At 42.6% G+C, this 25,902-nt stretch overlaps 1 protein-coding gene and 1 non-coding gene across 7 annotated transcripts in view; one reads left to right on the top strand and one right to left on the bottom strand.

Moving 5' to 3' along the window:
- The window catches only part of LOC126213240 (zinc finger protein 726-like), a 116,315-nt gene that overhangs the window by 23,458 nt on the left and 66,955 nt on the right, over positions 1-25,902 (top strand). For 5 of the 6 annotated variants that reach the window (XM_049940895.1, XM_049940896.1, XM_049940899.1 and 2 more), the window contains exon 3: positions 4,821-4,883. In XM_049940895.1, the coding sequence (XP_049796852.1) occupies positions 4,821-4,883 (63 nt within the window). Of the gene's footprint in view, positions 1-4,820; positions 4,884-25,902 lie in introns of those variants that run through there. The other variant, XM_049940897.1, reaches the window with a different exon arrangement.
- Trnal-caa (transfer RNA leucine (anticodon CAA)) lies at positions 17,656-17,730 on the bottom strand. The gene has a single exon. It is a non-coding gene; the product is annotated as a tRNA-Leu (tRNA).

Here is a 25,902-nt window from a genome sequence, read left to right as displayed (position 1 = left end):
ACTATGAACTCTTGTGGCAACCTGATAGGAGCACAACTGGAATTTTTCAACTGGGTTAAATTTAAAATAAACAACCCTGCCTTGACAAACTAACACAAACCCACTACCACTTACAAAACACACCCCAAAATTAAGTTTACTGAAAATTTTTTAATTACTATTCACTTCATATGCCAAGAAAATTTTCCAGTACTCAGTTTAGCCAATCAGAGGCAACATCTGCCCAGTGAGAGCTTGACATTGGGATGATGGATGCAAATGAGGCAGTTCACAGGTATTGTGGAACTCCAAATACCACAGATAATCTAAATGAGAAACTGAACTACCAGAGTTGAGGAGTGTGTACACTGGTTCCTGGATAAGTTATACCCAAAGGTAAGGCAGGCATTCCCCTACCTTGGACTTGGCACAGAGACAGCACTTTGGCAGTAGAACACTACCATGCCTCTTCCATTCCTTGTGATGCCAGCTGTTTGACTCTCCTTCCATGGTACCAGACATTGCTATACAAAATGCCCCTCTTTGTTACACTGGAAACAAATCCTACACTTGTTCCGTATGGGTGGTCCCCTTTTAAATTGCCCAGAATCTCGATTCCCATCCTGATGAAGACACTTAAAGCCCCATCACTGCTGGTCTGCGAAACTCTGACCTCAATAGCGGACACCAAATCCTCTAATTCAGTAAAAGATGTGCATTTATTAGTGGAGGTAATCCATGAACGGTCCTGTGGCTTCTCTAATATATTATGGAGTATTTGTATCTCTGTGACCTGCAATTGCAAGAATGGAATGACCATATGCATTCATCTGTGCGCCTAGGGAAAGGTTCATGAGGAAACTGCACTAGCCAAAATGTTCATGCTTGAGCAGCCTCTAAATATGTGAGATGTCAGCCGAGTAATTGATTCCCACAACTCCCTCAATGTTGCACTTCTGTGTAAAATTCAACTGAAAACATGACTTAACAATGCCTGAACAACAACATTATTGGAGATGGTCAAAGTGTCAGCATCAAACATAAATTTGGTGATCCAAAGGATGGATCTCACCTGTCTTCAAATTCTAAATTGAAAGTTCCATTATAGCTAGAAGCAGTAACATATTTGGTAAGGTAATTTCCCAAATGAATTCCCTTCTCATCCTTAAAGGTGACTGTAGCATTACTTCTACTTACAGCAGTTATCTGTTGGTGGGAGAATCTTTTTCTCCACCTATTGCTCCTAATTTGTCTAAATCAAGGTGGCTGACCCCACTTAGCAAATCATGCACCTGCCCCTTTAACTGCAGAGCTAATGTAACCTGCTCAGGATAGAGATTACATTGTGGAATACCCCACAAGTGATTATCCCATTGGATCAATTGTGCGTGGACTGTATGTATTTGCTTATGGTGGGGCTGACTACTTTCTAAACACTCTATGTTCTGACACAAGGAAGTCATGGTCGGAGCTCAGTCAGCTAGTGCAACATATACCTCCCCGGTGCAGTTGGTACTAATCACCAAGGGGTGGTCCACATGCAGACGAGCCACAAGTTCGGCCACACTGCCCTTACTACATGGAAGATGACTGACTTGTAATTCATAGATAAACTGTAGCTTCTTCAATAAGGACAAATTGAGACAGTCATGGGACCCCATGTTCAGCAGTGGATACCTACAGACACACACCTCGTGGTGAATGACAGTATGAGGATAACCTCCCCCTTTAGTTCCAGGAAAATAACCATCCTCCATTACCAACCAAACATCCAGCAGGAAAGAGGGAAATTAAGTGGAGTGACTGGATGGATTGGGGTTCACATGAGTCTCCATTGTTTATTAAAATGTTTTTGTTTAAGGAAAATAACTAAAATCAGATACATTAGCAGGATTACAAACAACACTATTAAGTTTCAAATTTAAGACATTACACACCTTCATTTAGTGACCATTTGAATAAGGCAATAGTTAAAGACAAAAGCTGTGTCTTACACCAGTTCTTAGATTTTAGATTCAAAATTTCCATCTTCACAAACCGCAACTCAGAAAATGCTTCAACAAATGGACAAATAATTATTTGGAAACAGATGGCTCTTTAAGACAACACAGAAGCATAACTCATCTCAAAGGTTAAAACTGAAGACAGAGCAATTTATAGCTGCCTCAGGACCATTAGAAAAAGGAAATTCTTAAAATACACCTCAAAGTGCATCTAGATAATTTAATAAAGTAAACAGGTGCACTGATTTCTGGAGCTGCCTTCAGCAGACAGGACAAGTTGCTTTAAATCTTGCCCCCAATGAGCAGTTAAGTAATTAACTGAAATTAGTGTGCACAGATTGATATAACTGGTTTCAGACACATTGGAAATTCTATTAAGGTATGCCGTAGAAGATGTGTAAGTGTTTCAGTAAATGAATGTGCATGCATAGGAGCTCAAGAATGCCCTTTAAAAAGGAAAACCAGTATTTAGTACTCAGAACCAACTTTTAGCAGTAAATAAATAAAAGGTGAGGAAAGGTCACCCCATGACAACTTCAAAATAACAAACAGTTGGACAATTAAATCTATTAAGCAGTAACTAGCCCTGAGATGGAATAAATTTCTTTCACTCTCCAGCTCACAAATGGCCAGTGAACAAACACACAAAAAATGTTCCGATCTCAGTAAGACTTGAAGTTTTACACACTTTTGCTTGTTCCAGCCCGTGAGCCTCAAATGTGCCAACAGGCTATATTTTCACAAGTCTGGATGACATCTAAATATGACATGAGTGATTCACATAGAGCTGATCAGCATGCGATTCTAACAGTGCTCAGTGGTATGTACAAGAAGAGCACTCATCCCATCAAACCCCCAAACATGAAAATGTACAGAATTTTAGTACACATTTCAAATAGTAATTTACATAACTTGAGTGAAGGCAGCCCATTGGTAGCTGGCAGTGGTGCATTCCATGAGGCTGATGTACAAAGGCAGTGTTAACAGCCACAGTATGATGAGCAGGCCCTAAGAGTCCAGGTCCTAAACAATCGGTGTGTCACAACAGTAGAAAACTGGAGCAGACTAAGGGAGCATCTAAATTCCACTGTCATTCTCACTTAATACAACCACATGACCACAGTAGTTGCACAGATCAACGGACTCGTCAGATGATTGTCATCAAAAACTTAGTCTAAGGCTAAACATGGTCACACTTAAAACAGTGTTCAGGATTACCAAATCATAGAATCCACTGCTGAACATGAGGAATTGAATAGCAATAAGAAGCTTGTCTGGTTGCGAGACATTACCCTAACCACTTCCAAGTCCATGCCACAAAGTATTAAGTCGTGCAACACAATGCAAATCAAGCAGTTTTGTGGATGAGAAAGCTCCCTGCATAATGTGACTTCCACAGAGAACAACCAACAGCAAATACAGATAGCCGAGACCACACCAATGTTCCATCTTCCGTTAACACTTGTGCCTGCAACTATTAACTCAACAGTACTTTTAAAGGACTACCAGTCACTCCAGTCTATCAGTTTCAGATGAATGCCAGATACTGTCAATGTACCCTGTGCGGCTGTACCATACCCCATGGCGCCACAAGCTCCAAGGAAAAGAAATGACATACACCAGGTGCGGGGCAGGAAGTCAGAGGGAGCCTGTCATGGCTCAGATAGTATAATAATAATAAAATCATATTGTTGTTATTTGTACTAGTATGTTAGTATTATTGTAGGCAGTTAATCAATAGAAAGATCAATTAATAACATGATGTGGCTGTACTCTTTCTATCTCCTGCCCAGGATCTCTCTTCAAGGCATCCTCTTCGCATACACCATGCTGCTTCATTATTTTGTCGATATGCTCTTTCTGAAAGTTAAGTGGTCTACTTTATTTCTATCAGTAAGGTGACTTCCAACCAAAAATTATTCTTTGGCTGCTAATTATCTAATATTCTCAACAGATGTTGATATCAGTTTAACGATTTTCTTCCTATGCTATCACTGTTTCATTTGTTCTCATTCCAGCACTTACTTCAACATTACAGGTGTTTCAGTCTTGATATGCTGGAGCTGCTCCATAAGTAATCTTTCTAGAACTTTGTCTTCTTTTGAGATCAATAAGTAAAACCCATAGTTCCGATCCTTAGAATAGGGCTGGTTCAGCCTGTCTGTAGCCTACACTCTTTTTGTACTTTTAGAAACGTACTTGTCCCACCAAAAGGAATTAATGAAGTTAGAAAAGTAGTAAGTAGTGTGCCAAGGTAGGGGTGTGTGTGTGTGTGTTTTTTTTTTAATAATTTTATCATAAATAACCATTCTGTGAAACAAACGGTTTTGATGTAACTGTTCCAGACATTTTATGATTCTGATTGTAATAGTAGTATGAGTGATGTGGCACTTGACAGTCCAGTTCCTGCTTCCCCACACAGTTGATGTACACTGTATTGTGTCGTTTGATATGAACAACATTGATTTCATTGTTTGAGGTAGTAGCTGTGTTATTTTATTTGATTACACTACCATGATATGCATATGAAGATAATGAAGCTAGAAAATATGATTGAAAACAATGGAATAGAAAGAAGGCTGAAGTTGAAGATCATAATGAATTTTAAAAGGTGTTGTCATTAATCAGTCTTAATTTTTTGCTGCCTCCCATTGAAATATACCATAGTGAACTCATCACCAAGAATTTCGAACTCAAAAGATAACAATTAACCAGAACTACTATTTCGTTGTTAGGAAGTATGACGGTTGGGCTTCATATATGTTATACATTTTATATAATATGGGAGGACTGTGACTGCTTAAATGTATTAATTACAGTTTGTTATTTTTACCACAGGCCCAAGTTTACCCATTAAGCATGAATGTAAAAGAAGAGTTGGAGGAGGGTGCAAATAAAGAGGTAATTATAGAATTTATACGACCACGTGGAATTATTCATTGCTGAGTTGTGGTGGAAATAATGAGATGGTTGTCAATTGTGTGTGTATTCACTTTAGCAGTCCTGTGTTTACTTTAAGGTAAAGATGACAAGACTTGAGGTATTATAGTATGCCACAGGTTGGAAATGAGGAAACAGGTAAAGTAGAACATTTTGTTACAGTATACCCATATGGATTTAAACATTGCCTTTGAGCAGGTGAAGTAGTTTAGCTTGTGAGTTCGTAGAATTGCTTCTTTACATTATAAGCACAAATAAGAATTACGTGAGATTGCATTGATGAAGTTATATGAAAATTGGTACCAGGTCCCAAGTTTCAAGCTATGGTTTCCTGTTTTAATGAGTAGTTCTCTTAATAGTTCCGCGTATGTGAACTCCAGCATTGTATGTTTTTATTTGCCATGTGATACTGCTGTGACAGTTACAGAATTATTCAAGAAAAACCTACACAAAGTAGTGCAGAAAAGGGAGATGATCATAACCTTCTGAGTAGAGACTAAGATGTCTGTGCATACACTGCAGGTGTTGCGGACAGGCAGTCTTGTGAGGTACTTTTGAGCAGTTTTCTGAAAGCTGTGGTAAGCTGCTAGTATAGTAGCCCACACAAAATTATAATACTTTAGACCTTGTGACTATGAACAGGCATGTCCTTACAGACGGTATTAGTGCACAGAGGGGTTAGTGATCATGATTCCACTGCAACAACAATAGTAAATGAAGTTACTGAATCTTTCAAGAAGGCTAGTTGAATAGATTTGCTAGAAAGAGCAGGGCTAGTAGTTGTTAGCATCCCATGTAGGCAATGAGTGAATATCATTTACTTCCAGTATCATTTACATAGAGAAATATTTGCAAATGTTAAATGGTCTGTACATCACACACTGAAAAAGTATGTGGTGAGTAACTGGATTACAGACAGAAAAGAACCACATGACAAAGTGTAGTTAGCAGATTCAGGTACACAAAAAATGGTGCTGAACTGGCCCCTCCCTGCCATCCGAATTGTTCATTTATGGAACAGTGGTTTGTCGCACGTATAGAAAAAGGCAGAGGTCACTCCAGTCTGTTAGAAAAGTCACAGGAAATATGTGCAAAACTACAGACATACCTAGTTGGTGTAAAAATCTTGAATGATTTTGTGATTCTGTATGATGGTTCTTGAAAAAAAAAAAAATCATCTGCAAGAATGGAAATGGATCCCGTAATTACTGGTCATGTGAAACTATTTAGTCTGTTTATTCACAGTGCTGCCACAATGCAGTCAGCCTGTAAAATGAGACCATAGTTCTGAAGCAGTATCTGTGGGAAAGCTAGCAAAGTTGATGTGCCTTTCAATGACTTAGCACTTCTGCTATGCAGTTATTCATTACTTTATGCCTTAAATTACATGAAAACAGTAAGATACATTAGAACTGAATGGTACAAATTGATAGGTGTGAAGTACCTGCCATTGCCCCATTGTAAACTGTAAAAGTACCTTCTCTTGTGACAGTGTCCAACAGTCATAGCTAACACACAAAACATATGGAATGAAAATGAATGTTTGCATAAGTGCCTACTTATTTGTGGCAAAAAGTATTTTAACTATAGTTATATGTTGGCAAGATAAAAATATTATCGAGTCTGAGAATCCTACTTTCACTACTGTTTGGGCTTTACCACCAATAGCATAGGCTTTCATTTATTGCACAAATTTCATCCATATTCATTCTTGCCCTTCGTCTCCCCTCCACTCTTCTGACGCTACCATACAAGAGGTGTATAATCTGTTTATTCAGTGTACATTCCATGGCTTGCTAAATATTTCTGGGGTTTCTGCTCAAGGTTTCAGCCAGCTTTGTTCAAAGAGTATTTTGAACATGACAATTTTCTTGGAGGGCATTACATTCAGGAACTACAAATACATAAAGAATTTACTGTTCAGTGTTTTGATGGTAGTATGGTCTTTACTTTTTATTCAGTCTGTATTTCTGTATCTCTGCACTGACTAGCGTGCATTCATCAGAGGACCTCAAACTATTGCCTAGCCTAAAAAAAGCTTGCTTTGTATAGTGCATCCCAGACCTATCAAGTATTCCTACAATTCTCCACACATGTCTAGCAGTCTGCAGTCGGGACAGTCAAAGAATCGATGAAGCCTTTGGTTGAGACCCTCCGCTCACTCCAAACCAAAGGACTTGAATCAATTCTGGAAATGCTGATACAAGCTGTGTACTGCAAGCACTCCATGTGTGGCTCAGGGGCTCTTGGCCATTTGTGCTACTTGTCCTTATAAACTGAAGATCACATCAGAACCGAAATGATAGGCATTATTGGTGCCAACATGAGCCACAACTTGGAGACAGCTGCACCCTGCATGTTTGATAGCCACAGGCAGGACATTCTCCACATCTCGGATGAGGCTCCCTGGCAGACGTATTCAGTACAAGTAGGATTCATTTCCAGGCCCGGACACCATTTTCCTAAGGAGTTTCATAATGAATTTAATGTTGGAGCTCCTGATTAACAAGCAATTCCCTCCCCACCTGTTGCTGTTTGGACCCTGGTGAATGAACACCTGCCAGTCCACTCACAGGATCAATGGGCGAGGCCAGCCTCCATATTCACTCTCTGCCTCAGTGCTAACAGTTACCACCCATTCCTCACCATTTGGTGAGGACAACTCTGCCACATTGGGTACACCACAAGGTGTCTTGACAGCAGAGCCATTGGGCAGAAAGATGGCACCTTAGGCATCCCATCTGACTTGCCAGATTATCGGCCACTGCTACTACAGTAGGCAGCAGCCTGAATGCTACTGAACATGGCAAAAAGCATCTTCAGCTGCTCTTTAGCTGAGGTCAGCTCCTCCATCTGCACACAGCGTGCACACGTTATGTCCATTCCAGCACTACTATTCAAGAATTAACTATAAAACACACAGAGAAAGCAGTATATGTAACTTGCTATTGTTCTGACGTTTCACCAGTGGAGGCTAATGCACTACTGCGCTGTGTAGTTGTTCATTCAAAAGAATTAAGCTGTGTAACAGACCGCGTATACACTTCAAAGTTACTAAAATATGGGATTGCACCTTTTGACTACAAAGACATGGAAGGAATGTAATCATAAAAAAGAGGGGGGAGGGGGAGGAGGAGGGTGAGGGAAGTGCTACATATGTATCTTGATTCTGAAACAACACCAATTAAATTACAGTGTTGTTAGCAGTTGAATAAAGTACTGGCTTAATCTTTGTTTTAAGTAACGGTAATGTAATGCGTACATGCTAATTGGTTTTGATTGCTATGGGTGTAGTTTCAACCAGAATTTGGGTGCTCAATAATGCTACATTCAAGGAGCAGAGATTTTTGACTAAATGAGGTCATGAAAGTTAGTCCGAAGTAAAGTTACATATTTTTGGTTAAACATAAATGGAAGGAGTCACTATCACTGCAAAATAAAGTTTTATTCATATCCAATCTTCACACATCAAATATGCATGTGTTGTCTATTCTTTTGAACATGTCCAAGGGGACAGACAGTATCTTGATCCTGCAGCCACAATGACTCAGGGGACAAAGGAAGTAGAGACTTGGATTGTCTGTGGGCATTAATTTACATAAATGGGGAGGGTTGATAGACACTGTAAAGAACGATACTACTACTTCAATAGTACCAGGTGAGTTTCTCACACTTGTAACTTTGCAGCTGCGAGAGGCAGCGAGGTTGAGCTGATCTGATGACTTCGACATGGTGCTACTTCCACGTTGATAGCTTTCTTTTTTATTGTAGCCACAGCTCCTTTTGATTCTGACATGTTAACTGAGCAACCGTCACAGCCTATACCTGCACAGTTCCGCAGGGACAGAGAAAGGCTTTCCATTCTCCTTAGAATTGTAGTACCTATACTTCACCAGTAACGCTACGCTCTTCATCTTGACACACTTGAGGTTCATAGTCTTCCACTACAATCCTTCTCTTTATTGATGTCAATAAACTCAAATATCTTTTGTGTAATTCACCATCAACATAACTTGCAGCTAAACTCAGTTGGGCAGTGTGTGCTATGTCCGTAGCCTCATCGAAGATTATGTTGTAATAATGAGAATCTTTGATTTCCTCCAGTAATCTCGATAACATCACTGTTTCACAGCATGAATTAAGTTCCTTACACGTTGTTTTACATATGTAAGTGGCATTTGCTTTAGTGGTCTCAAGGTGATGGTTTACTTGCAACTCTCCAACATCAATTCTAAATCTTACACGCGCTCTAAAGTTTCCCGTGTTACTCACTATACTTTCACTATCATTATCGTTTTCTAATAGACTCCCATCATCTGTATGACCACGCAGGGGAATATTTTGCTTTCCATGAAATATGATTGTTTTTATTATAGGTACAAGATGGTCTCTGTTTTCCCTAATGGATTTATGACATAAAGTTAGCATTCCTAGTTTAGCGATTTAATTTTGCATCTGTTGTTTCAACATGGTACTCGAGTTGAGAGTGAGTCTCAAGGTCACCATCTTTACCAGTAAGTTTGGCAAACTTTGTTAGTGGTTCAGTCACAAGTTTTTTGGCGATAATGGATTTCTTTACTCCAGCCATTTTATTATTCACAAAAAGTAAACAGTTAATGCAAAGAAGTCCCTTTGTAACTTAGGAGAACAACAACCGTGGATAGTGTTTAAAATGATTATTATGCACTTGTCTACATTCAATCCGCCCTTCCTTGTTGTGCTCATAAGTAGGAAAGACAACCGTTTGCAGGTTTCCTTGGAGCTGTGTGAAGCTTGTGTTTTATATCATCAGTAATATCCTGATGGTGATGCATCCTATTAATTGCTAATATATGTGTGATTAAAGGAATCGGTCGATGAACTTCGTTGTGGAACTTTCGACGAAATGCTGGGCTCTGCCTTTACATCTGATGGGGTTTTTGCAGCTGAATGGTGACTAGAATCATCAGAGGTTTCTACTTTTTTCTTTATTACATAGCAATCCATTTTATTATATTGTTATGATGTAGGTAAATTATATGCAAATTATTCTCGAATAAACGCTTTATTCGCAATGAGAAATGCAACACAGGTACACTTAGCACTAAAACAGTCTCCGCCATGCTCCCCATATTTCTAATATCACTAAGCACAATGCTGACTGAAGTCTGCAGTAATAACTAATAATGGAGGTGGTCACTTTTTATCACTTCCAAGTTATCGCGAAGATTGTAGCTTTCAAACTGACTACCTGGCAGCGACTCTGCTTCTCATATGTGGCTCGGTTGTTTTGAGAACATTCACTGCCAGAATGTCAAATGTACTTTTTTGTCCACTTGTAAGTCACACTGGTGATGTCCTCCCCCCCCCCCCTGCCCCCCCCCTCTCTGAGCTAACTTTTCAACAGGTGCTTGTCTAAGTCACATGCAGTGGCAGCTACAGCAGATTTAAGATGAACTTCAAAATTAGTAAATGAGTGCAAGGCTCTCACAAACAAGGAAAGCTAAATACAGATACAGATAGAGAAAAGCTTACAATATTGGTTTCCACACAGAAAGATACAGTAAAAGGAAATTAACACAAATATATTTATGCACCTGCTAACACTGCAACTGCAGAAGTGCTGTATTTTTTCCGCTCACATTGTACCACTCAATTAGGTTTTTTTTTACAGCAAATGCCATGAAAATCTTTGTTGAGTGGTCCAAAAACAGAATTTGTTATGCCACTGCTTTTATAGGGATACATTTGAGATACTGGATATGGTGGATGCAGAGAAAGTCCACCCATAAGGTAGGAGATTTTAGAAAAATCATGGAAGAACAAATATGGATGTAACAAGAGGGAAATTGCTATAAACTTAACTTTGGTGGCTTGCATAGATATTCACTGACAGCTATAATTGTACTAAGAGTGTGACTGCATCATTCCACCATTTGACTAGTAAAAGGGAGGGAGAGTAAACCAGCTGTGAATTTGTACTCTACTGCACATACAACAGGTGATCACTGCTTTTTACATCAAAGGCCATTCCTTGTGCCTGTTCATTATCATGGAAAATTTGTCTTTAGTTTTGGGTTCCTAGGACAATGACAGTGGGTGTCCAGATGGAATATGTGAGTTGTTTTCTGTGACTTCTGAAGGATTGCTAGTGGTGCAAGCAAAACGATTATATTTATTTTTATTTGTAAAGATTTTGGACAAATTGACAATTACATTCAATTGTAAGAGAATTAAATTTGTAACTTACATAGCATCCATAATTCACCACATCACTACCGTGACTGTGACACTGGAAAGAAGCAGAAAGTTGTCATGATATCTTACATGTCTTACATTTTGTACAATAATGATATGGCATTGTTTTTCAGAATGAAGGAAGTTTTATTTAAGTAAAACTAGTGGACTTCTTGGCTTCACCTGGGTATGCATGTACTCCAATTCTAACTCCTCGAACACCATTACCTTTCACTCCATGTCCCCCTCCCCAGGGGCCTTTTAGAGTGATTCATTGGCTGAAAAGGTCAAGGTGATGGTATACTGATGTGATGTGAAATTGTAGATCTCTTTCCCCCCCCCCCCCCCTCCCTGTGGTGCTTAAAGTGCTGGAATTTGGGCACATCTTTGCATTGCAGCACTAACCTCATCTGTAGAGACTGTGGATGAGTATCGCCTACAAATGCCCCATGTGCCTCTCCCCCCATCTGTGTCGACTGTGGAAAGCACCATACTTTGTGCTCACCAGATTACACTGTTTTCTAGAGAGGGAAGAAGGAACAAGAATATAAGACTCAGGACAAACCAACTGACAAAGAGGCCAAAAGGACGTGCAAGCATTTGCCCCCAGCATGTACACAATGTCATATGCTACAGCTACAAAGACATTTCCCCTTTGCTGGTGGTACTCTTGCCTGTTACTCTTTCTGTAGTGAGCCCTCAGGGCCACTGAACAATCCCTGCCCCCCTGATGGTTTGGGGATCCCCTTTTGCTGCTTTTTCCACGCCTGCTTTGGGATCGATAGCTTTCCATCCACCAGGGATATTTGTCCCCACCTCCCAGCCTGAGATGAATAAGCTTCTTCTGGCTTATCTTGCCAGGAAGGTGTCCTTGGGGACACTTCGTTCCCTGAGTTGCACTTACCAACTGGACACCAGCAAGTGGCTGAAAGAACCACAAACTGTTGGTCGCACTGCTTCATGATCATCTTTGCCTGAAACTGATTCAGAGAAGCCCTTGGCATCATCAAAATCCTGTAAGGAGAGAAAAGACAAGAAAAGTGTGTAAAGGAGGAGGACCTTCCAGTGGGCCCCCATACTAGCAGATCCGATCTGTTCAACTCCTGTGGCCAAGGCAGAGATTCCAGCAACCCCTGAGACCCTAGTTTGAACCACACAATGGTACCAGGAAAGGAGTTCGCACATATGTTCTGGATACACTGTATATCAAACTTTTGCCTCTTGGTACAGCTTTGGAGGCTGTGGCTGTTCAGGTAAGTGCATTTCGGCATAGTGCTATCTGCAGTGTGTACCTCCCTCCTGATGATAAAGCACCTCATGAGATATTGTTTGCATTGGTTTCTCAGCTCCCCCATCTTTCCTAATCTTGGACGATTTCAATACATATAACCCTTTGTGAGCTTTAACCATGATCACTGGCCATCATAAGGACCTCAGAGGCTGACTGGCACAACTTTCTTTGCCTCTTAAATACTGATACCCCCTCACATTTTGACATGGCACACCAAGTTTTCTTGGTCATTAACATTTTCATTTGCAGCCCTTGGCTTCTCCCATCCATCCACTGGGGATTTCATGACAACCTGTGTGGTAGTGACCAAGCCACAATCTTCCTGTCCGTCCCCCAGCATCATTGCCCTGGATGCGTGCCCAGATGGGCTCTCAACATGGGTGACTGGAGTGCTTTTGCATTTGCTGTCGGCCTGGACTCTCCGCCGCATGGAGGCATCAACAAGGAAGCCCAGAATATAATTACAGCCATTCATTTGGCAGCTGATTTAGCAATCCTCTGTTCCTCGGGCCAGCTCTGACAACAGAGTACTTTACCCTCCAAGGGGTCTAGAACTCTTTTGTGGATATGTGCGTGGCGAGCACGGGGCCCCGAGCCAGTGCAGTTCTCCTTCCTTTCCAGGCTGCCCTACCCCCCTTCCCCATCACTACTTGTCCCCGATCCCCCCCCCCTTACCTCCCCTTCACACTCCCTCTTCTTGGGAGTAATGTATCGAGCCTTCGTCCGGAGATGGACGTTTGAAAACTCCAGGATCCTGTTTCCTTTGTTTTTCTCTATCATCACGCTTTTTTCCTCTATTGGTCTTTCCCTATGTTCACTGTTCTCCTTGCTTTCATGCACTTACTTCTATCTCTGCCTCATTCTCCTTGCCCTATTCTCCTTGTCTTCTTCTCCAAGTCTTATTCTCCGCTTCGGCGTTTGAGATTCTCTCTCTCTCTCTCTCTCTCTCTCTCTCTCTCTCTCTCTCTCTCTCTCTTTTTTCTTTCCTCCCTGTTCATGTCTGAAGGCCGACCCACGCGTTCTCACGCATAGCTGGTGACGGGGTAACGTGTATTCCCCGCCCTGGGTAGACAAGTAAGGCACGCATGTACCCCCTGGTAAAGGACAGGCCCAGGGAGGGGTGATTGCCTGAGCTGTTACCTTCCAAACGTGCCAATTGGTCCCTCTGCCGTTTGTCGGGAGGTGTGACCTGAGGTGTGACCAATCACCTAAGATGGAAGTACCCTCTGAGAGGGCCCCCACAAGGAAGGAGCGCACCATCGGAGACACTGGCAATCATGGGGGATTCATCTGCAATGGATTTTTCTTCTTCTTCTTCTTCCCCCCCCTTGTCTTTTGCCCAAAAAAGAAAGCTAGATGCGACTCCTGTTCCAAAAATTCTACTACCAGCACCGAAGTTTCTTGTTGTCACCAGATCTGGCAGTCACGATCTTTCAACAGTCAACCCTTTCGTCATTCAGAAGGATGTAGATGCAATTGCAGGACCGGTGAAATCTTGTACTCGGTTGTGCAACGGTACCTTGCTGTTGGAGACAGAGCGCGCCTTCCAGGCCCAAAAATTACTTTGGGCCACTCTCTTACACACATTTCCTGTGCAGGTGGAGGCCCACCACACCTTGAATTCATCGCGTCGCGTGGCGTGGTGTATACCAGGTCACTCGACGGACTAACAGATGAGGAGATTCTGTCTTTCCTCTCATATCAGGGAGTGATGGCCATCCATCAGGTCATGGAAAGGGGCGACAAGGACCTCATACCGACCGAAACCATATTCCTGACATTTGACAATGTGCAATTACCTTCACGAATTAAAGCGGATTATGAGATCATTTCTGTTCAGCCATATGTACCCAGCCCTACAAGGTGTTACAAATGTCAGCGGTTTAACCATACATGGCAGTCTTGTTCAAATCCAGCTAAATGCGTTACCTGTAGCAGGGACGCCCATGAGGGGTAACTGTCCACCTCCATCCCGTCGTTGCATCAATTGTATGGGCGACCATGCTGCCTCCTCTCGCGACTGCCCTGTCTACAAAGATGAGAAAAGTGTACAGGAAATTCGAGTAAAAGATAAGGTGTCAACCTCAGCTTCTCGCAAGTTGTTCAATAGCAGAAAGCCCACTGTGCTTCCGGCAGATACATACAGTACCGTTCTCACCTCTCCTGGGCCTACCAGGGAGGTAGCTACACAGACATACAATCTAACATTTAGCGATTCGGTCATCAGGTCGGCCAGTGCTAAGATCGCCCGATCAACGTCTCCTCTTCGTCCCACCAACCCTAAGGCTCAAACATCATCTGCTATAGAGTGCTGCAACGCGCAATGTTTGACCGGACACGGCTCGCCTGTTGACGGGGGGACCAAGCCGCTCGTGTCTGGCCCCATATGACTCGGCTCGGCCACGTACTCGCCCCATGTCTGTTGTCCGGATTCCGGACACACGGGTAACCAAGCTTGACCGGTCACCGCTGACGTCTCACCTCACCTCACCTCGCACCGGCTTGCTGCACTGTACTGTACAAATCCAACACCTCTCTCTCTCTCTCTATCTCTCTTTTAATACAAAAGTAACATTTCCAAGAATGAGTACATGACACAGATAAATACATAAAGCACTTGGAAAGTAAAATGATATTTCAATACAATCGCAGTTAGGAGACGTATCAATTTTATGTCTGGAAGTGATCAGTCTTTCACAAATGAAAGTCAAGGCATGATTTTTAATCCTTTGTACCTCCTCTTAAAAAATGCATATCTGTTAGTACACATCAATTATGCTAGTTAATTATACATCTAAAGTGTATCATAATGAAACTGCCTTTAACTGCAGTAATTACTCACCTGACAGTCAGTGTCATTGACACTGCACATTTGTTGCAGTTTGTGAAACCAAAGAACAACTAACTGGATTGTCGGTTCTTTTTCGCCTTCTAATTCATCTGTGGCCTCTTTAAATGGTCTCAGAATATGCGCAATTTTTCCTGTAAGCTCATTATCATATCCTCACAATCTGTAAGCGGAGTCCTTTTCCGTCAGCAAAGCAGCGACTTCGTTATACTGAGTGTGTAAGGATTCCAGCACAGTGTACAAGCTGTTCCAGCGTGTGCAGACATCTTTTTTTTAATGTACCTTACAAAGCATTTTGCAGTATTTATTGTTGATGGGATGTTCGGGGCATGATTTAACAAGAAGTTATCTTCATCAAAAGTATGGCTAAGTGCTGTGTTTATACAATGAGCAGCACCAGGAATCCTTTCATGATTTTCCAAAGCCTTTATTACATTAGCAACCTGGTCGGAGACAAAAACAAAACTATGTAACATGTGCGACGAAATGTCCCAATCAGCCATCCTCTCTTCAATTTCTTTCATAATATTTACTCCCGTCTTCTTAACATCAGGGAATTTTGTGGTAAATGAAACATTGTTCACAAGAGACCAATCTGTGTTAATGTTATGTGTTGTAAGCATCAAATAGTGCACCTCAGTCCCCATATCAACTGTCGCAGCACTTATTTTATTAATAACTTCAGCAATAACAGAAGGCATTATGCTGCTTCGCATTGCATCAGCTTCTTAGATTAGATTACATTAGATTAATACTTGTTCCATAGATCATGAATACGACACTTCGTAATGTTGTGGAACATGTCAGGTTAATAAAAGATGTCTGTACAAGATGTTGCATTACACAAAATATTGCATGACACTAATGTTTAGGTTGTTGTTATTATTTTTTCCCCTTAATTTATATCTAAAAATTCAGCCAATGAGTAGGAGGAGTTGTTCTCTAGAAATTCTTTTAATTTATTTTTAAATGTTAGTTGGCTATCTGTCAGGCTTTTGATGCTGTTTGGTAGGTGACCAAAGACTTTTGTGGCAGCATAATTTACCCATTTCTGTGCCAAAGTCAGATTTAACCCTGCATAGTGAAGATCATCCTTTCTCCTGGCGGTATAGCGATGCACACTGCTCTTACTTTTGAACTGGGTTGGATTATTAACAACAAATTTCATAAGTGAATATATATACTGTGAGGATCCCTAGATCATTAAATAGATGACTGCAGGATGACCGTGGGTGGGCTCCAGCAATTATTCTGATTACACATTTTTGAGCAATGAATACTTTTCTACTCAATGATGAATTACCCCAGAATATGATGCCATACGAAAGCAGTGAATGAAAGTAGGCATAGTAAGCTAATTTACTGAGATTCTAATCACCAAAATTTGCAATAACCCTAATAGCATATGTAGCTGAACTCAGATGTTTCAGCAGACCATCAATGTGTTGCTTCCAGTTTAGCCTCTCATCAATGGACACACCTAAAAATTTTGAAAATTCTACCTTAGCTACAGACTTCTGTTCAAAGTCTATATTTATTACTGGAGTTGTGCCATTTACTGTACGGAACTGTATATACTGTGTTTTATCAAAATTTAGAGAGAGTCCATTTGCTGAGAACCACTTAATAATTTTGTGAAAAACATCATTTACAATTACATCAGTTAGTTCTTGGTTTTTGAATGTTATTACTATACTTGTATCATCAGCAAAAAGAATTAACTTTGCATCTTCATCAATGTGGAATGGTAAGTCATTAATGTATATCAAGAACAGTAAAGGACCTAAGACCGAACCCTGTGGGACCCCGTACTTGGTAGCCCCCCACTTTGAGGAATCAGCTGTCGTTTTAACATTACATGAACCACTTATTTCAACTTTCTGCATTCTTCCAGTTAAGTATGAATTAAACCATTTGTGCACTGCCCCCCTCAAACCATAATGATTTAGCTTATTTAAAAGAATTCCATGATTTACACACTTTGAGAGCTCACAAAAAATACAAATGGGTGATGTCCGGTTATTCAGAGCATTTAGTATTTGATCAGTGAAAGTGTATATAGCATTTTCTGTTGAAAAGCCTTTCTGAAAACCAAACTGACATTTTGTTAGTACTTTATTTTTACAAATATGGGAGGCTACTCTTGCTTACATTACTTTCTCAAAAATGTTTGATAGAGCTGTCAGAAGAGAGATTGGGCGGTAGTTGTTGACATCCGACGTATCCTCCTTTTTATGCAATGGTTGTACAATGGCATATTTCAGTCTATCGGGGAAAACACCTTGCTCCAAAGAGCAATTACATACGTGGCTGAGAATCCTACTTATCTGTGGGGAACAAGCTTTAAGTAACGAAACTTCCTGGCAGATTAAAACTGTGTGCCCGACCGAGACTCGAACTCGGGACCTTTGCCTTTTGCGGGCAAGTGCTCTACCAACTGAGCTACCGAAGCACGAATCACGCCCGGTACTCACAGCTTTACTTCTGCCAGTACCTCGTCTCCTACCTTCCAAACTTTACAGAAGCTCTCCTGCGAAACTTGCAGAACTAGCACTCCTGAAAGAAAGGATATTGCGGAGACATGGCTTAGCCACAGCCTGGGGGATGTTTCCAGAATGAGATTTTCACTCTGCAGCGGAGTGTGCGCTGATATGAAACTTCCTGGCAGATTAAAACTGTGTGCCCGACCGAGACTCGAACTCGGGACCTTTGCCTTTCGCGGGCAAGTGCTCTACCAACTGAGCTACCGAAGCACGAATCACGCCCGGTACTCACAGCTTTACTTCTGCCAGTACCTCGTCTCCTACCTTCCAAACTTTACAGAAGCTCTCCTGCGAAACTTGCAGAACTAGCACTCCTGAAAGAAAGGATATTGCGGAGACATGGCTTAGCCACAGCCTGGGGGATGTTTCCAGAATGAGATTTTCACTCTGCAGCGGAGTGTGCGCTGATATGAAACTTCCTGGCAGATTAAAACTGTGTGCCCGACCGAGACTCGAACTCGGGACCTTTGCCTTTCGCGGGCAAGTGCTCTACCAACTGAGCTACCGAAGCACGAATCACGCCCGGTACTCACAGCTTTACTTCTGCCAGTACCTCGTCTCCTACCTTCCAAACTTTACAGAAGCTCTCCTGCGAAACTTGCAGAACTAGCACTCCTGAAAGAAAGGATATTGCGGAGACATGGCTTAGCCACAGCCTGGGGGATGTTTCCAGAATGAGATTTTCACTCTGCAGCGGAGTGTGCGCTGATATGAAACTTCCTGGCAGATTAAAACTGTGTGCCCGACCGAGACTCGAACTCGGGACCTTTGCCTTTCGCGGGCAAGTGCTCTACCAACTGAGCTACCGAAGCACGAATCACGCCCGGTACTCACAGCTTTACTTCTGCCAGTACCTCGTCTCCTACCTTCCAAACTTTACAGAAGCTCTCCTGCGGGCACACAGTTTTAATCTGCCAGGAAGTTTCATATCAGCGCACACTCCGCTGCAGAGTGAAAATCTCATTCTGGAAACATCCCCCAGGCTGTGGCTAAGCCATGTCTCCGCAATATCCTTTCTTTCAGGAGTGCTAGTTCTGCAAGTTTCGCAGGAGAGCTTCTGTAAAGTTTGGAAGGTAGGAGACGAGGTACTGGCAGAAGTAAAGCTGTGAGTACCGGGCGTGATTCGTGCTTCGGTAGCTCAGTTGGTAGAGCACTTGCCCGCGAAAGGCAAAGGTCCCGAGTTCGAGTCTCGATCGGGCACACAGTTTTAATCTGCCAGGAAGTTTCATATCAGCGCACACTCCGCTGCAGAGTGAAAATCTCATTCTGGAAACATCCCCCAGGCTGTGGCTAAGCCATGTCTCCGCAATATCCTTTCTTTCAGGAGTGCTAGTTCTGCAAGTTTCGCAGGAGAGCTTCTGTAAAGTTTGGAAGGTAGGAGACGAGGTACTGGCAGAAGTAAAGCTGTGAGTACCGGGCGTGATTCGTGCTTCGGTAGCTCAGTTGGTAGAGCACTTGCCCGCGAAAGGCAAAGGTCCCGAGTTCGAGTCTCGGTCGGGCACACAGTTTTAATCTGTCAGGAAGTTTCATATCAGCGCACACTCCGCTGCAGAGTGAAAATCTCATTCTGGAAACATCCCCCAGGCTGTGGCTAAGCCATGTCTCCGCAATATCCTTTCTTTCAGGAGTGCTAGTTCTGCAAGTTTCGCAGGAGAGCTTCTGTAAAGTTTGGAAGGTAGGAGACGAGGTACTGGCAGAAGTAAAGCTGTGAGTACCGGGCGTGATTCGTGCTTCGGTAGCTCAGTTGGTAGAGCACTTGCCCGCGAAAGGCAAAGGTCCCGAGTTCGAGTCTCGGTCGGGCACACAGTTTTAATCTGCCAGGAAGTTTCATATCAGCGCACACTCCGCTGCAGAGTGAAAATCTCATTCTGGAAACATCCCCCAGGCTGTGGCTAAGCCATGTCTCCGCAATATCCTTTCTTTCAGGAGTGCTAGTTCTGCAAGTTTCGCAGGAGAGCTTCTGTAAAGTTTGGAAGGTAGGAGACGAGGTACTGGCAGAAGTAAAGCTGTGAGTACCGGGCGTGATTCGTGCTTCGGTAGCTCAGTTGGTAGAGCACTTGCCCGCGAAAGGCAAAGGTCCCGAGTTCGAGTCTCGGTCGGGCACACAGTTTTAATCTGCCAGGAAGTTTCATATCAGCGCACACTCCGCTGCAGAGTGAAAATCTCATTCTGAAGCTTTAAGTACCTTGCTGGAAATGCCATCAATTCCGTAAGAGCTTTTACTTTTCAGTGAGTTTATTATTTTACTGATTTCAGAGAGAGAGGTTGGTAGAATTACAGTTGTTTCAAACTGCACAGGTATGGCCTCTTCTATTAGTAGCCTTGCCTCTTCTAGTGAAGATCTAGATCCTATTTTCTCCACAACATTTAAAAAATGATTATTGAAAATATTTTCAATTTCTGATTGTTTGTTAGTACACTTGTCATTCAGTTTTATGGCACTAAAGTCTTCCCATGCTCTTGGTTGCCCTGTTTCCCTTTCAATAATATTCCAAATTGCTTTAATTTTATCAGAGTTACTGATCTCAGACATGATACACATGCTTCTGGACTTTTTAATAACTTTTCTTAGTACCACACAATAGTTTTTATAATATTGAATAATTTTGAGATCAGTACTCCCTCTTGCTGTCAGATATAGTTCTCTTTTACGGCTGCAAGATATTCTTATTCCTTTAGTTATCCAAGGTTTTTTATATGTTTTCTTGGAATTATGTTTAACTATTTTCTTGGGAAAACTATTTTCAAATACCCTTAAAAATGTATCATGAAATAAGTTATATTTCAAGTTTGCATCGGGATCTTTGACATGTCTGCTTATAGTAGAGGGATGTGGCATGACACCTGCCACGTTAACTTCTGTTATATTTCAAGTTTGCATCGGGATCTTTGACATGTCTGCTTATAGTAGAGGGATGTGGCATGACACCTGCCACGTTAACTTCTCGTAATGCGCACCTAGATGTATTAATTCTTGACCTAGTTCTCTGAAACCTTTACCGGAAACAGCATTAAGAGGTCTCATATCTTTAGCACACATTGCAACACATTTTGCTGTAATATTAGTTTCTATTATTGCCGGTATCCCTGAAGGAGATGTATCTTCGTAAAGTTTCCTGCAACTGTGTGTCTTTAAATGAGGGGTTCCCTACTGGAAACGCAATAATGTGGAGCAGTTAATGCACGATACGTACCCAGTAGATGCACTGTTTTTGTCTACAACCAACAGAAATGTACTCCATACTTGGCTTTTTAGACCTTCCCTTTCCTTCAATGTGTAAACATTGGTTTCAATCTTAGGTCTTACTGCACTGGCTTCCACAAGCTGCATGATTACAGAGAGACACACACACACCACAAATGAGAAGCCTGTACTGGCTGCAGTCTCACACAATAATGACACGTGTAACGTGTTCGAAGCTACGTGCTATGTAATCGGTCACGGATTCTATGTTCCGTCACCAGAGCTAGTGCGGGCAGCCTGCCCAGTTAGGGTGTGCTCGCCCCATCTCGTATTTCATGTTCGCGTACTTGGTCATGCAGGACTCTAATCTGCTACTGCTAAGATGAGGACCTCTAAATCAGATGCTTGGACCTTCAAAAAAGAACCGACACGCGAAGATTTCTTGTGTACACAAATTTCACAGCCATCAACTGTTCTTTCGACAAAACATAATTCTTCAAAGAAGGCTCATAGAAAAGAGTTCTCCATCTTTGCCAGGCCGCATCGCTGGTAGCTGATCATCTGTCCTTTCACCGGCATAGGAAGCTGCCCCTCCTGACCAGCTCAGGAAGGTGGCAGACACAACTGTTTAGTTGATGGACCATAACTCACCACGTATCGATTGCAGCAGCAGTGCTCCCTTGAAGCCAGGCCCTCAGCGGCCATCGAGGTGACCCTTTCTTGTTTCTTCTTTTTCTTTTTGTTTTCATAATGGCACTTCTTCAATGGAACATTCGCGGTATTCGGTCCAACCGAGAGGAACTAAAATTGCTCCTTCGAATGCACTTCCTGCTTGTCATAGGTCTCCAAGAAATGAAGTTGCACCCATGCGATCGTATTGACCTGGCACACTACACCTCCGTGTATTTTGACCTACCCCCTGTGGCAGGTATTCCTGCTCATGGAGGGGTCATGTTGCTGGTTTGGGATGATGTCTACTACAATCCAATCACATTGTACACAGATCTGCAGGCAGTTGCAGTCCGAATTACTCTCCCAATTTTCACATTTCTCATTTGTACTGTTTACACTCCATCGTCTGCCTTTACTAAGGCAGACATGATACAACTGATTGCTCAGCTTCCTACACCATTTTTGTTGGTTGGAGACTTTAATGCCCACCATCTCCTTTGGGGCTCTCCAGCATCCTGCCCCAGAGGCTCCCTCTTGGCAGACCTTTTCAACCACCTCAATCTAGTCTGCTTAAATACTGGTGCACCTACCTTCCTTTTGGACGCAACGCATACCTATTTCGACTTGGACCTCTCAATATCCACTATCCAACTTGCACATCGGTTCGAGTGGTATGCTCTGTCTGACATATACTCGAGCGACCATTTCCCCTGCATAATCCATCTCCGGCATCACACGTTCCACTAGCTGGAACATCACCAAAGCCGATTGGGGGCTGTTCACCTCCCTGGCGACCTTCCATGATCAAAACTTCTCCAGCTGTGATAGTCAGGTCGCATACCTCACAGACGTTAGTCTCACTGCTGCTAAATATTTCATCCCTCGTACTTCCTCTTCTCCACATCGAGTCCCAGTCCCCTGGTGGACTACAGCATGCAGCGACGCTATTCGTGCTTGGTGACATGCTTTACGCACCTTCCAACGCCACCCTACATCTACATTTATACTCCGCAAGCCACCCAACGGTGTGTGGCGGAGGGCATTTTACGTGCCACTGTCATTACCTCCCTTTTCTGTTCCAGTCGCGTATGGTTCGCGGGAAGAGCGACTGTCTGAAAGCCTCCATGCGTGCTCTCTAATTTTACATTCGTGATCTCCTCGGGAGGTATAAGTAGGGGGAAGCAATATATTCGATACCTCATCCAGAAACGCACCCTCTCGAAACCTGGCGAGCAAGCTACACCGCGATGCAGAGCGCCTGTCTAGCAGAGTCTGCCACTTGATTTTGCTAAACATCTCCGTAACGCTATCACGGTTACCAAATAACCCTCTGACGAAACACGCCGCTCTTCTTTGGATCTTCTCTCTTCCGTCAACCCCATCTGGTACGGATCCCACACTGATGGGAAATACTCAAGTATAGATCGAACGAGTTTTTTGTAAGCCACCTCCTTGTCGGTGGACTACATTTTCTAAGGATTCTTCCAATGAATCTCAACCTGGTACCCGCCTTACCAACAATTAATTTTATATGATCATTCCACTTCAAATCATTCCGCACGCATACTCCCAGATATTTTACAGACGTAACTGCTACCAGTGTTTGTGCCGCTATCATGTAATCATACAATAAAGGATCCTTCTTTCTATGTATTCGCAATACAGTACATTTGTCTATGTTAAGGGTCAGTTGCCACTCCCTGCACCAAGTGCCTATCCGCTGCAGATCTTCCTGCATTTTGCTAAAATTTTCTAATGCTGCAACTTCTCTGTACACAACAGCATCATCCGCGAAAAGCCGCATGGAACTTCCGACACTATTTACTATTTCATTTATATATATTGTGTAAAGTAATTGTCCCATAACACTCCCCTGTGGCACGCCAGAGGCCACTTTAACGTCTGTAGACGTCTCTCCATTGATAACAACATGCTGTGTTCTGTTGGCTAAAAATTCTTCAATCCAGCCACACAGCTGGTCTGATATTCCATAGGCTCTTACTTTGTTTATCAGGCGACAGTGCGGAACTGTATCGAACGCCTTCCAGAAGTCAAGGAAAATAGCATATACCTGGGAGCCTGTATCTAATATTTTCTGGGTCTCATGAACAAATAAAGCGAGTTGGGTCTCACACAATCGCTGTTTCCGGAATCCATGTTGATTCCTACAGAGTAGATTCTGGGTTTCCAAAAACGACATGATACCCGAGCAAAAAACATATTCTAAAATTCTACAACAGATCGATGTCAGAGATATAGGTCTATAGTTTTGCACATCTGCTCGACGACCCTTCTTGAAGACTGGGACTACCTGTGCTCTTTTCCAATCATTTGGAACCTTCCGCTCCTCTAGAGACTTGCAGTACACGGCTGTTAGAAGGGGGGCAAGTTCTTTCGCATACTCTGTGTAGAATCGAATTGGTATCCCGTCAGGTCCAGTGGACTTTCCTCTGTTGAGTGATTCCAGTTGCTTTTCTATTCCTTGGACACTTATTTCGATGTCAGCCATTTTTTCATTTGTGCGTGGATTTAGAGAAGGAACTGCAGTGCGGTCTTCCTCTGTGAAACAGCTTTTGGAAAAGGTGTTTAGTATTTCAGCTTTACACGTGTCATCCTCTGTTTCAATGCCATCATCATCCCGGAGTGTCTGGATATGCTGTTTCAAGCCACTTACTGATTTAACGTAAGACCAGAACTTCCTAGGATTTTCTGTCAAGTCGGTACATAGAATTTTACTTTCGAATTCACTGAACGCTTCACGCATAGCCCTCCTTACGCTAACTTTGACAACGTTTAGCTTCTGTTTGTGTGAGAGGTTTTGGCTGCGTTTAAACTTGCAGTGAAGCTCTCTCTGCTTTCGCAGTAGTTTCCTAACGTTGTTGTTGAACCACGGTGGGTTTTTCCCATCCCTCACAGTTTTACTTGGCACGTACCTGTCTAAAATGCATTTTACGATTGCCTTGAACTTTTTCCATGAACACTCAATGGTGTCAGTGTCGGAACAGAAATTTTCGTTTTGATCTGTTAGGTAGTCTGAAATCTGCCTTCTATTACTCTTGCTAAACAGATAAACCTTCCTCCCTTTTTTTATATTCCTTTTAACTTCCATATTCAGAGATGCTGCAACGGCCTTATGATCACCAATTCCCTATTCTGCACTTACAGAGTCGAAAAGTTCGGGTCTGTTATCAGTAGGTCCAAGATGTTATCTCCACGAGTTGGTTCTCTGTTTAATTGCTCGAGGTAATTTTCGGATAGTGCACTCAGTATAATGTCACTCGATGCTCTGTCCCTACCACCCGTCCTAAACATCTGAGTGTCCCAGTCTATATCTGGTAAATTGAAATCTCCACCTAAGACTATAACATGCTGAGAAAATTTATGTGAAATGTATTCCAAATTTTCTCTCGGTTGTTCTGCCGCTAATGCTGCTGAGTTGGGAGGTTGGTAAAAGGAGCCAATTATTAACCTAGCTCGGTTGTTGAGTGTAACCTCCACCCATAATAATTCACAGGAACTATCCATCTCTACTTCACTACAGGATAAACTACTACTTACAGCGACAAACACACCACCACTGGTCGCATGCAATCTATCCTTTCTAAACACCGCCTGTGCCTTTGTAAAAATTCGCCCTATGATGGCGAACTGTAACAGTTACAAACGACTCCGTGCACAATGTCGTCGCGTTATCAAAGAAAGCAAAAAGGCTTGCTGGGTGGCTTTCACCAGCTCATTCACCAGTTTTACTCCTCCTCCAGTTGTCTGGGGTGGTCTGCACTGGCTATCTAGCACCAAGGTCCACTCCCCGATTTGTGGCCTGACTGTAGCAAATGAAATCCTTGCGGATCCTGAGGATGCCTCAAATGCCTGCGGCCGCTTTTTCACGGAGGTTTCGAGCTCTGCCCATTACCACCCTGCCTTCCTTCCCCGAAAACAAGCAGAGGCACGGCCACCTTCTTTCCAGTCTTTGAATCGTGAAAGATACACTGCCACCTTCACTGTGCGGGAACTCGAAAGTGCAGTCGCCCGGTCCAAACGCTGTGCTCCGGGACCCGATGGTATCCATATTCAGATGCTGAAGAACCTTTCTCCTGCAGGTAAAGGCTTTCTTCTTTGCGCCTAATCGCATCTGGACTGAAGGTCATGTTCGCACATGCTGGCGTGAAGCAATTGTTGTTCCCATACCCAAACCAGGAAAGGACAAACACCTTCCTTCCAGTTAT

Source organism: Schistocerca nitens, chromosome 11 (genome assembly GCF_023898315.1).
Source record: "Schistocerca nitens isolate TAMUIC-IGC-003100 chromosome 11, iqSchNite1.1, whole genome shotgun sequence".
In the NCBI taxonomy this organism is placed as follows: domain Eukaryota; kingdom Metazoa; phylum Arthropoda; class Insecta; order Orthoptera; family Acrididae; genus Schistocerca; species Schistocerca nitens.
Note: the sequence above shows the minus strand (reverse complement) of the source record. Positions and strands in the feature narration are given on the sequence as shown.